At 37.8% G+C, this 18149-nt stretch overlaps 1 protein-coding gene across 2 annotated transcripts in view; it reads right to left on the bottom strand.

Annotated features, from left to right (window-relative positions):
* Positions 1–392: 392 nt before the first annotated feature.
* The window catches only part of KCNB2 (potassium voltage-gated channel subfamily B member 2), a 188031-nt gene continuing 170274 nt past the window's right edge, over positions 393–18149 (bottom strand). For both annotated transcript variants that reach the window (XM_064389165.1, XM_064389164.1), the window contains one exon: positions 393–10688. In XM_064389165.1, the coding sequence (XP_064245235.1) occupies positions 8526–10688 (2163 nt within the window). In that variant the 3' untranslated portion in view covers positions 393–8525. The remainder of the gene's footprint in view (positions 10689–18149) is intronic.

The raw sequence follows: 18149 nt of genomic DNA, 5'->3' as shown, positions 1-18149 counted from the left end.
TATGTAAGTTTGACTAGCCAAATAAAGGGTGCCAAATCTTTCCATGCTTCTGCTTTCCATCCTGCAGGCAATACTGTTTACTCACCCTTGTAAAGTCATTTATGGCTTTGTATCTGTGACAGTGTGAGCAGTAATTACCATGAATTCTGAACAGAGAGAGAAGAAAAAGGCTTAGAATCACTACATTTAATATTTTTTTTATAAAAAAGCATGGATTCTGACTTTATTTGCATAGCCAAGTGATTTATTTCTGTACATATTGTCTGCCAGAGATTCCTGTATAATTTTGTTAAGTAGTGACACTTAAAGACACTATGGATAATTGTTTGGTATATATGCAATGTTCAATGTAAAGTGGTTTCATGAAGAGAACTGAAATGAGACACAGATGATTCATTTACACATTTATTTACTATCCTGCTTATTCTATCAGACTGAAATGGAGAACAATGCATTTATTTTAAAGACATTTGACATAAATTAAACAGATATTTTGATGTTGAACAATTGTACAGACTACAACATGCATATTAATATGTAGATTGGTGCAGAAATACTTAGTTGATTAGCAAAATCTAGTATGACAAAAATAATAATCACATTTCCTTTTTTATGACATTAAAATGCAGCTGATATGGAAACATTGATACGAATACCACTAAATGTGAGAAGTTATTAGTCTAATGAAATCAAATGGTTAGTTGAAAAAATAAAGCTATTGTCAAAGTTTTATCTACAGAAAAAAAAAACTAAATCAAAATGTTTCTAACAAATACAATAATAATGAAAAAAACATGTTTGATGCAATTACCATTGCAAAATGCCCTATTATTCCCCTGCCCCACCCCCAAATACAAACAATGCATGAAGCAAAAGCAGCGTATTCTCCCACAAAATGTCTGGGGCATTTTGTAAAGGCAGATGAATGAGATTAGACAAGACTTATCACATATGCTTTTATCTCCTAGTGACAGTACTTTTAAAGAAAAGATACATTATTAATAGAACAATGTATGATGAAATGTTGCTAAATCTGTAAAACTGAACAATAGTGAAGACACTGCTATTGCCCCAAGAGAAGTTGAAAAAATACTGTTGTGCTTTTTTTGTTTGCAGCATTCAGAGCATTCACAGAGGAATACAAAGTAAAGTTCATTAAACTCCATAAAACTAATAATAGTCATGCTACTGTATCTATGAAACTAACACAGTAATAACATATAAACATGAATTAGTACATATTTAATTTGATATTTACAGTGATCTTAAAGCAATAGGCTATGTATTCAATGCTCAGCTTCTTTGTACACTAATCCCTCCATGTTTCAGCTTATCAGCATGGCTCCTTTGATTTTTGAGAGTTGTACAGCTAAAACTCTGCAGAACTCTGAAAATTTAGACATATAAATCCAGAACTCTGCATCCTAGCAGAAGTACCCATGATTGTCCCCAACAGTAGTTTTTTAAATTTCTTTTTTAATGTATTTAGTAATGTGTTAGAAATTGTTTCTTTTGCCTAACACTACAATATATTGCTCCATCTTTCAGTTTTATACAGGCAGAATTCCCACTGGTGTTCTGCTTAAGGACTTCAAGAACAGGTATTCTGAACCTTCACAGAGAGATGCTATCTGAGTAAAACTTAGAGCAAAAATATCACTCCAAGACTTATGTCCTCCACCTTGAAATGGTTAAAATAAGTAAGATAAGGAATAGGCTTTTTGTTCCTTGCATTACACAAGGTATGTCCCAGACATCAGAGCAACAAAGCACACAACCAAAACCCTACTAGTTCCTCAATTTAAATAAATTTCAGCTGGTGATCCAAATAGGAAGATATCTAGACAATGGCAAATCAGCACAAAATACTCAAGCTGGGCTTCTGATCCTCCATCAATGCACAGCAATTTGCTTTTGCAGTATAAAGTAAGGGTTACTGTTAAGTGAAGTAAAGCTACTTGCAATCAGTTTAATAATTCCACAGATTGTGGAGTAAGTCTAGTGCTGTCTGTACTGTCTTCATTAAATGTAATAACAACTTTAGAGTAAATTCACTGTAGAAATATGCAGTATATAGAGTTTGGTCCAAACTACAAAACACAACTGTCCAAAGGTTATCATGAACTTATGGCTTAAATGATTTTGTGTGGCTTAATTTGGGGAACGCACTGGGAACAATTTAATCTTTGGCTACATGTTGTTTTTTTTTTTTAAGCAATACCACTGATGAAAATGGCAAAATTTGCTTGAATAAGTGATTTATCCAAGAGCTACATGGGCTGAAGACAGTAGCCATGGTAGAGATCTATGTCTACATTAGCAAGTCATACATACCAGGAGATTTGTTGAGGACAACAGTTTGTGCTGACAGTTTACACTATTGGGGTATAAATTTTGGACTCACTCTCATCTGGTATCCGGGCCTGAATGCTTTATCGTGCCTGCAGCATAACTGGTGCCCTCATGGAAGAAGTTTTCTGGTTCAACTTCACCTAAAAGTAGTCCAGTTTGCATGGTGCAGGATTGCTCAGTATTGTGAACCAAAGCATGAGAAGTGGGGGTAGCTGAGAGGTTCATGTCAAGAGATCTCTCCTGATTTTCTCTAAGATGCCAGTGTAAACATAGCCACAGACTTCCAGACTTAGAAGTGTACATTATTCCTGCTGATGCTAAATATGTATTTGAATAGTTATTTGAGTTTAAAAATTACCCTAAAGAATTTAGTTATACAGACTGCTGTTAAATTCATGGTTTATGCTAATCACAGGACAACAGTCGATGTCTAATGTGACCATTCTGTTTAGTTGATAGGTATAATTAGGATAATCATCTTTTTTGGATTAAATGTAAGCTAATACCATGTTTTTTAGTTACTTTTAAGTTAAAAGAGCAGTAATATTTGTGTGCTACTTCCTTGTTCCACAGTGGTATTCATCAGGATCTGTGTTAGGTGTTATAAAAGAAAACTAAATACCAATCAATAACAATATAGGATTAGAAAGTATCACTGCTGTTTTGGAAGAAGTCTCCATTTTGCTAAAGAGTAATACTTCCTAAATATCATATCTCAGCATTTAAAAGAAATACTGTTTAAACCTGGAACAAAATAAATACAAAGACAAGTACATTACTCCACCTGCATCACACAATGCAAACAAAATGTTTTCTTTCATTTTTGCCTGCCAGTTACCTAACCTTCCTTTGTTAAGGAAACTGACAGAGGACCTGCAAAGGGTTTGGCTCCCAGAACACCTGATCTGTTTTAGAAAGCATTTCAGCTGGAGTTAAAGCTGAGCACCACTAATAAAATTAGACAAAAGACAAATATTCACACTTAGACCGATCGCTCTCTTAATAGCATTTACCATTCATCTGCTTTTAAAAACGTTCTTGCAAGAGCACTGAAAGCTCTTGCATGAAGGATGAGTACACTGTGGGGACACTGGAGAATTCAGAGCACTTTACAACTAGAAAACAGGGAGAAATGACACTCAGTTCTTGTTCCTTGGTTCAAACGCAGCATCTGGCCATTGGCACCACACTACCAAAACACTTTCCTAGCAAACAAGACACCGATCATCTTGTTGGGTGGGCTGCCTTCTGACCACTCCCAAGAAGAAGAGAAGATTGATATTGGGGAGGAAATGGGAAGAGATCACAAGATCAATAAAGACACCAACACGTGATATCTTATATTCAGGAAAGTCTTCTGAAAAATGATTACAGATCAGATATTCATGTGGAAGGCAAGTGGGTAATGGCATTGCTGAACCTGTTGGTTCTAGGTTAAAATTATGATGGAGGAGTGGACTTAAATCTTTTGCTACTGGCATTTTTACCTCATTTAGTGTGAACAAGTATTCTTTTACATGTGTTTATTACATGTGTTTTTATATAGTACACTAAAACATGCCTTGTTTACTTACAGTTTTCTGCCCTTCTTTCCCCCTTTGTTGTGTTTGCATTTCTCGATTGATCTGTGCTGGCTACTTATTTAAAAAAAGCATATTTGTTGCATTATTTTCCTTCTAATATATGTTTTTATGATCAAAATATATATTTTCTATCCAAGTGGTTAAAAAATTATTTTAATCAGAAAGCCAATAAGTTAAACCCTGGACATTTTTACCAGTCTTACTATCTGCAATAGGGCTTCAAGAAGACAACTGTCTTTCTTACTGGACTGCGGTTTGGAGATGAGGTTGAAGCAGGTAATAAATACATTGAAAGTAAACCTTGAAGGAAACAGAAGCTCAGTCCACGTGGAAGGGAAGAGGTCTACTTTTAAAAGAACTCATTGTTTTTCAAGGAATTGCCCAGTATTACCTGTTAGGCAGTGACTCATGGAAGCCAACTGTCATTTTGATTTATAAAAAACATTTTGGGTTGCATAATAGTGTGCTAAAAGGCTCTTCATGTCCGTTGCTCTAGTGTTAGATCAGATATCACCTCTCTAACATCACTAATGTTTGAATTTTGAGACCAATTGTGAAGTGAGGACACAGTGCATTAGATTGCTGCATTAGCACAGAGGCTTCTATAGTCTATACAATGTAGCATTAAAAGGCCTTTTGTGTTTTCATTTAAAAAAGTGTATTTTGTATAAATTCGGTAGTGCAAAAACTTCCTACACCTTGTTACATTCTTTACATTACATACTTCCCCTGTAAACAGCTTTCCTGTAGGAACTTCCTTTGCAGTTTGTGCGATATATTATTCCCCCCTACCCCCCACACAGATTTGGATTAATGTGACTGTTAGTCAAAAACTCTTCTAATTACTCTGTGAATATTTTTTAAATATGTGCATTGGTTTCATCATTGTAAAGGAATTAAAACTTTGATTCACAATTCTGCAGTTAGTAAAAAATATAAAAATAGATCAATTGCAAAGCTATCTCCCTGAACATTCTTCATTTTCCACTGATGTGAGGAGTCAGACCCCTTTCAGGTGCACAAAGGAGTCACTTCTTCCTAAGACTCCTAGTTTTGAAATTGCACAGCTGGCATTAGAGACTGACTCCAGAACTCAGACACATTCTCCCCTTACTGTGGTGAATGGGTAATAAGTCTGAAATGGCTTCAAAGTTTTAGAAAACCAGAAAAATATACTTGTGTAATTTTGCATAATTTGCTGCATATCAACCCATGATGAATGTAATTATCCCGGCCTGCTTTTCTTATACCCGCTGTACTGGATAGAAAGCTAGATTCAGTCCTGCAACTGCTCAAAAAGATATTTTAATCAGGAATTATACAAGTTTGGTATTGAGAGGTGGATCCTGTATATGCAGTCAAAAAAAACACATTTCTAAACCTGTGCTTCTGGAAATAGTTTTCAGCATAGACAAAAGTAGATAACAAAATTATACCAAAAGCACTTCTAAAACTTATAATTTTGCTTCCAGTGTTTCAAAAAAATAAAGCATCTGTTAATAAAGTGAATTGCATCTCTTTCAAAATAAATGTGCTTCTCTGAAAACATTTAAAATACAGCAGCAAATAAGGGCCTGGTCTTTCATCTGATTTATATAGTTAAAGTTCCTGTTGATTTTCATCAAGAGGGAGAGACTATTGTTCTTCTCATTTAGATTTCAGTCAGTCCCTTTTTCCACCAGACTCCCATTGCTTTCAGGGGAAATTCATTTGCACAAGAACTGAGGCCTTGACTTTACTTTTTTAAAATTTGTAGTGATTTTAATGGGCTGGAATCAGGCTTGCATGAACTTTAGCTCAGGAGAGCTTTAGGAATGAAATCTCTGTTCCTGCAAATAGGTTCCCTATGGCTGGACTCCTCCCTTTCCATCAAGTGTCATAGGTCTAAGGGGCTTTTCCAAAGTGTAAGGGTCACCTGGGAGAAAAAGCACACAGAAGGAACGTGACAAACCTCAGTCTTGCCAAAACAACATCATTGTCTTGAATGGGAATTTTCTGTGGATCCAAAGCACAGGACCAGGTCCCATTTGGTCTTAATCTGGACTTCAACAGTTCACTAGGATGTAAAGGCAGATCAAACAGGCCCATGTGATTTCATAAAACTGCACATAGAAAATACGAACCAACACTTCAGGCATATAAAAATTGACTGGCATTTAGTTTTAGTCACCGAAAATATCTAGAAACTAAAAAATAAATGTAGAAGAGTAATGACTATAAAATATGAAAGAGGAAAGTTTGGGGACAGTGAGACACAACATGATTGAAAAGTGTTACGCAGAATACAATATAAATACATAAAACTGAATGCAGCAACAAGTTGAAATGAACTTCAATTAAAGACAAAAAAAAAAAAATTATTTTGAGAATTAATGACCAGACATTGCTCGAAAAAAAAAAAGGCGTATTCTCAGGTATTCAAATGACTGAAGAGACACCTCAATATTATCTTGTTACAGAAATAAGAAAACTGATGGAAATATAGATAGAAAACTTTTTTAAAAAAAACCCACCTAAGTGATTGTGCTGTGCTCATTGTTTGACCCAGCTACCAGGATCAATATTTTGGGGCTCTTCAAACTTGCCTCTTTTCTATGTGCCAGGCTTGAGTGAGGTCTGTGGCATTGGCCCAGCCATTTAAGCAAAGGGCTGTGTTGTAACAAAAATGGTTGTTCCTTTACACTAAATGCATTAGGTGCCTGATTGTTACATATTCAAGTGACAAAAAAAGACAAAAGTAAAAGTTAACCTACTAACCTACGGTAAGTAGAAGCCTGCTGTTCCAAACCATACATTGATTGGTCTAAAGTACTTTTAAGTCTTCCTTACAAAAAAAAAAAAAAAGAAAACCAAAAAACCAAAAAACAACCCAAAAAACCCCCAAAAAACCCCCCACAACAAACAAACAAACAAAAAAAAAACAACCACAAAACCCCCTCAAACTCAAACAAAACAAAGGGGAACATTTTCTAGGGCATGTCTGTGTAACTGCATACATTTGCTTATGATCAGAATTCATGCAGTGAATAAACTTTTTATGATTTAGGGAATTAAAGCACTCTAGAAGCTTTAAAAAATATTTTATAGCATAAGAAGCTATGGATTCTGGATTTTAAAAAATAGCCTTTTCAAGACAGTGGTTAAATGAGTACTTTGTAATGAAGGCTTTGGTTCAGCATCTTTCTTTTTCTTTTCAAAGATGGAGAAATCAGAGAAATGAAAGATGATTTAGCAGTTGTCCGTGGAATGACATTTTCCATTATTTAAGTATAGTGGAAATCCTGTACTCCATTTCAGAACAGCTATGGAAGAATGGGTGGAGGCAAAGTTGGTGAGTCAAATGATATCTTCTGTCAGTCCAAATGATTGAACTGGAAAACACAAACGAGCTTTGGGGTGTGGAAGACCTGAGGCAAATCACATGTACATGAAGCCTTTTCTTCTCCAGCTACATGATTTATGATAACAAAAGGTACCACTTTCCCTTACAAACCTTGTCTCTTATGTCCTTCCACCTTAACAGCTCCAACAACATTACCATTACTGAAGTATGTGCACTGCATGGAGAACAAAAGGTAAAAGATCAAAGATCATGTAGAAGCAAATGATGTTAAATCAGAGGAAAAATAAGAGTGTGGGAAATATTTTTTTTAATACCAAGGTATAGTCTATGAGGTTGAAAATGTTTTGATATATCTGAATAGCCATTTGGCACTATTTATTGCCACAGAAATAATGATGATTTTTAAATTTTAAAATGGAACTTTTTTTTCTCAGTTATGAAATGTTGGCAATTTTCTATAAAAATATCAAATGCTTCAAGTTCTGGTCATTAAATCTTTGCTTTCCCTCACAGGATAATTAATTAAACTGACAAATACAATAACTGAAATTCTACAAGTAAAAAAAAAAACATCATGTTTTATAGCACAGATGAACTAAAATACTGTAGTCCTTAATTAGCAGATATACTTGTGAGCTTTTTAACAGAAAGCAAGATACGTGAGATGCTTTAAGTAGAAGTTGCAATTTTGCAACATAAGTCTGTACAAAACCTCCAGGCAGCACGCTGTGAAGGAAGTACCTGTGTCCCAGGAAATGCTTTTTCCATAAATCCTTGTTAACAGTAGCTTTCCCCCCCAACCCCAAACTATTTACAAGTATATGCATTTTGCAAGCTCAAAGCACCTTGTTTCACATCCTTATGAATGCATGCATTGACATTTCATCCTTTCATGTGCAAATTCTAAAATTCATTGTAACTGAGGGAAAAAAAAGTTTAAAGAGTTCAAAACCTGTCTACAATCATAAGTGAAAGGATCAAAAATGTCAGATGTTGCAGACCACTGGCTCCTAATAAAGCTCTCTTTATTGTATTCACCATTCTTGAGTAATTTTTTCCTTGTTTTTTTCAGTTTGTTACAAAAGCAGTCTTTTTTTTTTAAATTAAACAGTATTTAAACTAAACAACTCTTCATGCCATGCAAAAATAACATTTTATGCACTTTTGTTGAGGCTTTCCATGTTTTAGTTCATAGGCATTACTAACTGTGTTTTAAGAAAAGATATTTTTATTGCTTCTGTAACTAGTCACATGCTAGTTTCGCGAGTAGGACAATAACCAGTTTCTCCTGGACTTGAATGAATTTCTGGAGCAAATAAATGGTTCTCCATTTTGTGACCTTCTTGGTTAGTGTCTGGCTTTACCTCACCCACAGCATGGTAAATGTCTTGCGTACAGTTGTGGCTCATGCTTTTGGGTGAAGAGCTGACCTGTGGCTCCCCTGGTAAATTGTTGCCATCACTGTGTTTATCCCCACAGCAATTTGTCTTGATATCCTGTTTTTTCTCATGTTTCATACCATGTAACTCCATAAACTCTTCTTCTTCTCCAGTGTCTATTTCAGTGAAGCTTCTCCTCTCTTTTGAAGGGAAAGTGAAAATTTTTTGTTTGGGAAAGAGAGGGGATGATTTTTTAGCAGGTCCCTGACAAAGTGCAGGTGCGTCAGCACCAAGTACAGGCCGTTCACCTTGGGGGGAATTTTCTTCTAGGAGAATGGTGCTGATGTGCTGAGGGGTGGCCTGTGTGAAGTCTGCTCCTGCTGTCACTGGCAGTGGCCTTGCGGTGCTCGGTGGAGTTTGTGGAGCACCACCTCTATTGTCTTTGAAATTAACTTTAAGGGATCTAGACTTTAATGGGTTGCTACCTTTCAGGGAGCTTTTGGGGCTTTCCATGGCAGTGTCAAAATGAAAATGACCATGTGAAACAGTTTGGGACCCACTGCCATCACTGATAACAGCTCTGTTGATTGGATTATAGTCAAAGGTGACATCAGTTGGAGAAAATCCTCTGTCTTTTGCAAATGGCATAAACTGAGAACTTCTTGCTCTTTGGTTTTCTTCCAAGTTAACAGCATCAGCTGGAAATCTCATTTGCAAGTGAGAGCCAGGAAACAGAGAGAGAGGAGACCTCTCTGTTTCCGTGAAGTCAGTTGCGCAACTGGCAAAACTGTCGATACTGGATGTGCTTCTCATGTCCATCACGATGTCCGCAGGCCCTGTTGGCAACGGGTCTCTCTGACCTATAACTTCCTCCATTTCTATTTCTTCTTCATAGCTGGGTGGCTTTGCTGACTGGTCTTGGTAACCAGCATTAAGATTAGGCTGAGACTGGGTTTTGGTAATTTCATTATACAGCATCTCCAGTTTTTGGGCACTGAGGTGCTGTGGGCTGGAGGATGATGCAGCATTGTTTAATTGCTCATGGGAGTCTTGTTGACTAACTTCTTGGTATTTGTTTTCATAAGATTTGTTTGAGCTTGTTTCAGACATTGTCCTTCTGGCCCATTTCCACCGGCTTGGGGACAGGTGGCTGTTATCAGGTGTCTCCTTTGGACTGAGTGGTTCTCCAAGCTTTCCCGAATCTACTGCTACATCTATCATTTCCATACTGCGAGCAAAGGCATCTTTCAGATTCATGGAGACAATACTGCCATTTCTTTTAGCTCGCTCAAGTGCTTCTCTCCTCTTAATTGCCTTCTCCTGTCTTTTCTGCTCCTTATAAAACTCTGAGAAATTGTTCACAATAATTGGTATGGGCAGGGCTATGACCAGCACTCCAGCAATACAGCAAAGTCCTCCAACTATTTTTCCTAATAACGTCTTAGGATAAATGTCACCATATCCTACCGTAGTCATAGTGATTGTTGCCCACCAGAATGACGCAGGAATACTTGTAAATTTTGTAGCATCCTCGTCCTTTTCAGCAAAGAATACAAGACTTGAAAATATCATTATTCCCATGGCTAAAAATAATATCAACAAGCCCAATTCATTGTAACTCCGCCTGAGCGTAAAGCCTAAAGACTGAAGGCCCGTTGAATGTCTGGCGAGCTTAAGAATCCTTAGGATCCTCATAATTCGAAATATCTGAACTACACGTCTGACGTTTTGGAACTGCAGGACACTTTTATTGGACTCTGTGAGGAAAATGGTGACATAGTACGGCAAGATAGCCAGTAAGTCAATGACATTTAATGGGCCTTTGAAGAACTTCCACTTATTTGGTGAGGACAGAAAACGCAAAAGATACTCCATGGTAAACCAAGCAATACACACAGCTTCAACGTGTGCTAGCTGAGGGTTGTCATTTGGCTGCCCAAATTCATCTATTTCTTGAAGTTCTGGCAGTGTGTTAAGAGACAAAGCAATAGTGGACAGGACGATGAACAGAATGGACACAATGGCCAAAATCTGTAAAACAAAATAAAAAATGTTTTGGTTAGATCGATACAAGTGTCCTTGTCAGGGATTTATTAAATCCTTTCAAATGCCTGTGTGTCAAATAAACACAGAACGGTGGAAGCTGTTTTCGCTATTGCATTCATTATTTTGTTTTATTGTTTTGAATTTTGCACAGAAAAAAACATTAGACTCATCTTAGACATGGTCAAAACCTGATTGCTTTACTCCCTGCACTAAGCCAATTCATTTCAGAAAGCAGGCCACGACTGGTCTTACCATTTTTAAATTACAATAGGAGGTGATGTTTATTAGTGCAAGTCACCAAATGGAAGACATATAGTTCCTGCTAATGTGCAGAACATTTTGAATTTTCTGCATTAATTGTAATTATGTAAAACTTTACATAGTGTAGAGAATGCATTGGATAATACCATGTGTAAGATGGTAATTCAGTACTACATAGTGCACACGTTCCTAGACAGGCATAAATTTATGAGCTGGAAAGTTAAGAAGAAAAAGTTAAGAAGAATAAACATGAAGCACTATTCAGGACACTAGTCCTGCTGAGTTTTCATGTCTGGACAAATTTCAGATGCTACAAAAATCAAAGGTATTGGTCCTGAATTAGGTTGAGAGCAAGATTTTAAAAAGTAAGTAGTATGAGGGTGAACTGAGTTTCTCATAATGTGTAAGCAGACAAAGGCTTCCAAGAAATAAAGTTTTGCTTTCTGTCTAAAGAGGTGGGTTTTATAATATATTTCATCACTCACTTTCACAGAGTCCTAGAATGACAGAATCATAGGAACATTAGTTGAAAGAGATCTCCAAGACCCTCAAGTCCAATGTTTGACTGAGCACTACCATGCCAACTAAACCATAGCACCAAGTGCCACACCACCTTCTTGAATGCTTCCAGACCTGCTGACTCCTTAGGCAGCTGTTCATATGCCTGACAAGCCTTTGAGTGCAGAAATTCTTCCTGATGTTCAACCTGAACCCCCCGGGCACAGCTTGAGACCAAATTCTTTCATCATGCCACTGGCTGCCTGGCAGAAAAGGCTGACCTCCACAAGGCTACAGCCTCCTTTCAGGCAGTTGTAGAGAGCTGTAAAGTCTCTCCTGAGCCTCCTTTTTTCCAGGCTAAACAAGTTCAACTCCCTCAGCTGCTCATCATAACACCTGCGAGCTGCTCTGTGCTCCACCAACTTTGTTGCCCTTCTCTGCACACACTCCAGCACCTCAAAGTCTTTCTTGTAGTGAGGGACCCAGAACTGAACACAGGACTTAAGGTGTGGCCTCACAAGTACCAGGTACAGGGGGATGATTGATTGCTGCCCTGGTCCTGCTGGTCACACAATTCCTGATACAGGCCAAGATGCTGTTGGTGGTCTTGACCACCAGGGCACATTGCTGGCTCATGTTCAGCCTGCTGTTGAGTAACACTCACAAGTCTTTTTCCACTGGACAACTTTCCAGCCACTCTTTTCCAAGTCTGTAGCATTGCATGGGGTTGTTGTGACCAAAGTGCAGGACACAGCACTTTGTCTGGTTGAACCTCATACAGCTGGTCTTGGCCCATTGATTCAGCTTGTTCATATCCCTTTGCAGAGCCTTCTTGCCCTCCAGCAGATCAATACTCCTGCCCAACATTGTGCTGTCTGCAAATGTACTGAGTCCCCTCATCCAGATCATGGACAAAAATATTAAACAGGAGTGCCCTCAATACTGAGCCTTGGGAATCCCCACTAGAAACCAGGTGCCAGCCTAATGCAGCACCTTTCAACACCACTCCCTGGACACAGCCATCCAGCCAGTCTTGAACCCAGTGAAGAGTGCACCTATCCAATCTGTAGGCTGCCAGTTTTGGAGAATGCTGTGGAAGACAGTATCAAAGGCTTTACTGAAGGTAGACAGCATCCACAGCCTTTCCCTCATCCACTAGGCAGGTCTCCTGGTCATAAAAAAAGATCAAGTTGATCAGACAGGACCTGCTTTTCCTAAACCCATTGTGGCTCAGCCTGATCCTCTGGTTGGCCTGTTCATGGTGTGTGATTGCACTTAAGATAATCTGTCCCACAGCCTTCCCCAGCATCGACATCAGCTGAGAGATCTGTAGTTTCCTGGGCCATTTTTCTGACCCTTCTTGTAGATGTGTGTCATGTTGGCCAACCTGCAGCTATCTGTTCTTGAGCTCTACACAGGTGAAACACTCCCAAATGTACAGACTGCCCCCACAACTCTCCTTCCTCACCTGTTCCTTCTGAAGGACTTATAACCATCCATTGCCACTCCCCATTCATGTGAGTGTTCCCACCATGTTCCTGTGGTGGCAACCACACCATATCTCTCCTGCTGCACGGTGGCTTCCAGCTCCTCCTGTTTGCCACCCAGACTGTGTTCAGCTGTGTACATGCACTTCAGGTGGGCTCTTCATTTCACCCCCAGCACCAGCATGCTCCCCCCAGGCTCATCTCTAGTGAGCCTGGCCCTATTCTCTTCCCCCTTCAAAGTTTAGTTTAAAGCCCTCTCTATCAGTCCTGGTACATTACTTTTCCCCCCTTTTCTCCCCCATGTCTTCAGCCTGCCTGGTCCTGTATAAATTGCCCAATGATGGAAAAAAGACATTTTGATAAAATTCAGGCATCTCTGTAGCTCACAGCCTTCCACTTTGCCTGGAATAGCTGGTCATTGTCTTTTTTACAGAACCGATATTATGAGAAAAAAATTTAATATCAGAGAACCTCACAGCTTTACCAGAAAGTATAAAGATATAAAGAATATCAGCATCTTTGAGACAGTAAGCAAAGTGTTAAAATGTTATTACAAAATTATTATAATACTTGGAAAATATATATTATTTTGGTTGGAAGTCCTGATTAAATCCAGTTTTTTATTACAAATACTACAATAAATTGTTTTCTGTTTTAAAGATCAGTTTAAGATCATTCACAAAAGTGTTTACTTTCATTTCTCAGAAATGGAACTGTTAAATCCATTTGGTGATGTTCCAAGGATGCATTAGGTCAGACAAAATTGCTGGAACACCCAAGAAGAATGAAATGAAGCAAAGAAGAATGCAAGTGTGAAGAGTGTATGCAGAGAGGCAGGTCACAGTGGTGATAGAGGCTCTAGAGATAGAACGGCCACCTCACTGTAGCTTTGAGAAAAATAGCAATAAACTTGTTTCATCTATGGGTTACCAAGTGGATATTCAGCTCTCTAAGCACAAACAGAAATTGCTCACAGTGGGGTGTGTATTTGGCATTGTCTTGTACTTATGTACTATCTTTGCCTTTTTCAGGTACTAATAGTACCTAACAGGTATGCAGGTATCACCTTTCATATTCTCAAATATTCAACCATTCATTTTTTCTGCCAAATGCGTTATAGACCATCTGTCTTCATCCTTCGTACAGCCAATTCAGAAAACATCCTTAGGTTAATCTATCTTATTTAGGAGGGCTATAGATTCCTTTAAACTTTCTGCTACCAACATCAGCAAAAGAAGCCACTCTTAGTAAAGAATGAGGGCAATAACAGTGCATATGTAGTCAGGGCTGATTAATGAAATTTGTAGGTGGGACTGAGGCAGACAAAAGACAACATTATAAGAGTGCAATAATTACCTTTCAGACTGTGAAAGTTGCCTGTATCAGATTTCTGTATTAAAGTTGGAAACTTAAATAAGTTGTACTGGGTTATCCACTTCACCTAAACGACTGTGAAACAGCTAATGCAGCCTTGACTTCTCTAAAATACTCAATAACATAATTATACTTTCTGAATTTGCAGAACAAATGAACAAGGCACAAGTCTGAACAGTTGAGCTTGCAGTTTCTGTCAAGCTGATGGAGCCTCACTGGGGCCAGAATCAGAATGCAAATAACAGGATTGGAAAAAGCTGTATAATACCAGGACCAAATTACTTGACATGCATTGTTCTTTAAAAAAAAAAATAAAATTGTATGAATGTATCTGATCAACTGTCATCAAACTGATTTTAATTAGGAACCACTGGCATTCCATCTGTCATAAGAGATTTATTTTATGTTTAAATGTCTACCAGCATACAAAAGGTCCTAGAAAAGAGGTGAGTTAGTTAATATCATTCCCCCTTGCACTGTGTAACATTGCTAAAACTCCATGCATTTTGGGTGTTTTATTGAAAACAAGCATCCATTTGTTTGTTCCAGCCATTCCTTCATGTGCTGCTAACACAAGCCTGAACTCCCCCAGCTTTTTTTAATAAAATATCCAGTACAGAAGCCTGGAACCTAAAGTGATTTATACATATAATCTATAAGAATGATTCTGTTCTTAGTGAAAAAATTTACAGCAAAGTAAAGTAGTTTAGTTTCTTCTAATATAAGAATCTCAAGCTTTTATTTGTTTGGGACTTTGTTGTGTAATTAAAGCAGTGCATCATTCCACACACAGTATGTTTTAATTTTTGCAATTGATTAGATTTCACAACACATTAGGCGAAAAAATGCCAGGGGAAAACTTGGAAGAACAAGAGAATGAGAATTCTTCTCTATGAGAAAGAGAAGAAGAAAAAAAAGAACTCCTTATTCTGAGTCTGCATAAAGAATACTTTGCAGATATTATTATGCTGGTAAGTTTTCATGGAACAGATGCAGATTGTATTAAGAGAAGCACAGAATTCATAAGAAAAACCTGTAGCAAACTGCGAGGTTGGTTATTCTGATACAGAAAAGTAAAGAAACCACCACTGACTGAATCTTTCCCAGCAGAACTTCCTGTTTGTTATGTAGTATTTTTAAACCATGTTCTGGATTGAAGTGCCTGGAAAATTTGCACACTCCAAGTAATTAAGCTACGACCACAGTTCTTGCCATAACATTTTTTAACCTGAATTTCAGAATTCTGTTAAATTTAACTCTGTTAAATGACAGATTCTGGCAGGTTATGTCATTTAGCTATGGTACTACAAAAGCACATAAAAATCCAGATCCTCTTAATCTTTGAAAGTATTTCCTTTTAAATGGCAATTTTTTCTAAAACAATGGACAGATTTAGATTTTTTTTTTCCTATGGGCTGGATATGAGACATTTGAATCTGTTCATGCAATGAATAGTAAAACATTCATTGAGTTAATGATGCAGTCTTAACAGCCTCTGCCAGATGCTGTTATTGCTAATTTTTGGGGTGTAAGGACTGGTAGCAATCTCCTGAAAATTTAGTTTTTTCCCAGTATTAAATTGCTACTAAAAATGGCTTTTTTTCCCTGTGCACCCCCTCATTGCTTATTACTGCCAGCAGTGTGAGGAATTCTGCATAAAATGAGCATACAACTGAAGTGCAATGGAACAGCCTTCAAATTGTTCCTTGCTATTCAGCAACAACTGATACGATATGTGAAATGATGTGATATGTGAAAAGGCTTCTGCTATAATTGACAAGTTGGTGTAATTTTTTATGTGCAGCAGAGAAAAAGTATGCATCAGGCTCACATTAAAATATAGGTGCTGAAGGGAATTTCAGTTGAGCCTTACTGATTAGCCACTACACTATGTTTGATTAATACAGGTTTCAGTCTGCAGTCAACTAAGACTGTATTAGCAATAGTGTTTCCTTAGTCTTTTTCTTCTCAGGATGGGATCTAGAGTAGGATCTAGACCATTTAAACAATAGACAGCAGTAAAGTCTCATACTTTTGAGATTTCTAGCCTCCACAGATACTGAAAATTATCAGGCTGTCACATATTCCTCCCTTTCTGCATTGAAATTTATGGTATTGTCTTCACATAAGACATATCCTGGCAGTATCTTTAACTCTGCCTTTAGAAAATCTCAGAAAAAATTGCTGTTGTTCAGTTTTTGAAAGGCTTCTGGAGAACTGTATCAACTTTCTTGGGCACTCAGCTATATATTCTCAGAAGCATCTGCTCTTGGGAAAGAGGTGTCTAAATTTGAGCAGATAGATATCTGGAGTTGATCTATGTTCTTCAAATCAACCTGAGAGCTACCAAGTGCTGTAGCCTGCTGGTCATGCTGGATCTTGCATGGAAGTGTCCTTAGCTTGTAGCACAGAGCTCCCAGCTCTGGCCAGACAATCCACAGACTCACAGCCACACTGGCAGGAGCACAAGGTTAGATAATGGATGTTTTAATTTTTCTGAGGGAGTAAGCCCATGACAGTGGAAGACATTTTGGGAGGTTTGAAGAGAAGTTTATAGAAATTAGTTTACTTCAGCAGCATCCTTTACTGTCAGGTGTCTTCAGATTGTGATATTGAGTTTGCAACTGAATGGACAAAAAGTCTTGCTCAGTAAGAGTGCTGTCTTGTACCTCTGTCTACATCTGTGTGCATTCTGTTCTTCACATCTGGGACTATCCAAATGAGAAGCACATTGGAGAAGCAAAGACAACACTACAAATTGAGTCACCTTGCAACTATAACTATTACCATGTGAGGAATTTTAGGATTAGTCAGGACATCAGTCTGTAGACATTTAGAAGAAGGAGCCATTAAAATATTCTTATGTGGTGCAAATGACAAGAAGAAGGTCATGACACAACATCTCACTCCCTGGTGGCCCCATGTTCTCCCTCCACTGTGTGCCTTGGACTTCCCAGTTACAAGCATAACCTCTTGCTTCTGACCCACACTTCTACCCCATGCTGCTTTGCAGAGGGGACTGTGCTCAGCTCACACCTGTAATTCTGCATTCCCATGTATCACTGTGCCATACATCACATCATGAACAGTCTGACAGACTCAAAATTATTTTGAATCTAAGGTTTCATCAGACCACACTGAAAAAGTTCAACAAAAGGCAAGACATTTTGCTACAGTCCTTTACTGGCTAATGCTGGTTTTTTAACATATGTTCTTAGCCATGGGACATAAAAAAGGAGACAAATAGAGACAAATCCTACTTGGATTTACTCCAAACTAGAACACAATGGAGGTATGGCAAATCTTAAGCATGCCAAATCTAACCAACCTCATGAGTCCTGCAACACTGAGAATTATCTAAGAATAGAAGTATATGTTTGCAAATGCTCCTTGTTTTAAGTGATTGAAAAATTAATTTCCAGTTACTAAAAGTTTAATTTTTGGAAAATAAGAGAGGGACATAATTTAACAGAACAGCAGAAATTTAATGCACCTTACAGCTCTATCACTGTTGCCCTTTCAGGAACACATCTGATAATAACTTTGACAGCCTGTGTGATCACTGAACAGCTTCTCTGTGCTGCTCTCGATCTCCTTCCTTGATGACATTATTTAGAATTCTGACCTTTCATTTTCCCTTTTTTCCTAGATTGGTATTATTATTAATATTTTTAAGGACTTGATTTGACTGTTCTTCATTGCTCTTTCAGGGATATTCATAAGCCTCACATTAACTACATATATGAAGGTTAAGCTTTCAGTGTTGTATTTACCTAGTGTATAAGTGATGCACAGTCTTTGCTTTTGGTCTCTTTGCACTGGGATG

Source organism: Passer domesticus, chromosome 1 (assembly GCF_036417665.1).
Source record: "Passer domesticus isolate bPasDom1 chromosome 1, bPasDom1.hap1, whole genome shotgun sequence".
Classification (NCBI taxonomy): Eukaryota; Metazoa; Chordata; class Aves; order Passeriformes; family Passeridae; genus Passer; species Passer domesticus.
The sequence above is the reverse complement of the archived record's forward strand: the minus strand, read 5'-3'. Positions and strand labels throughout refer to the sequence as shown.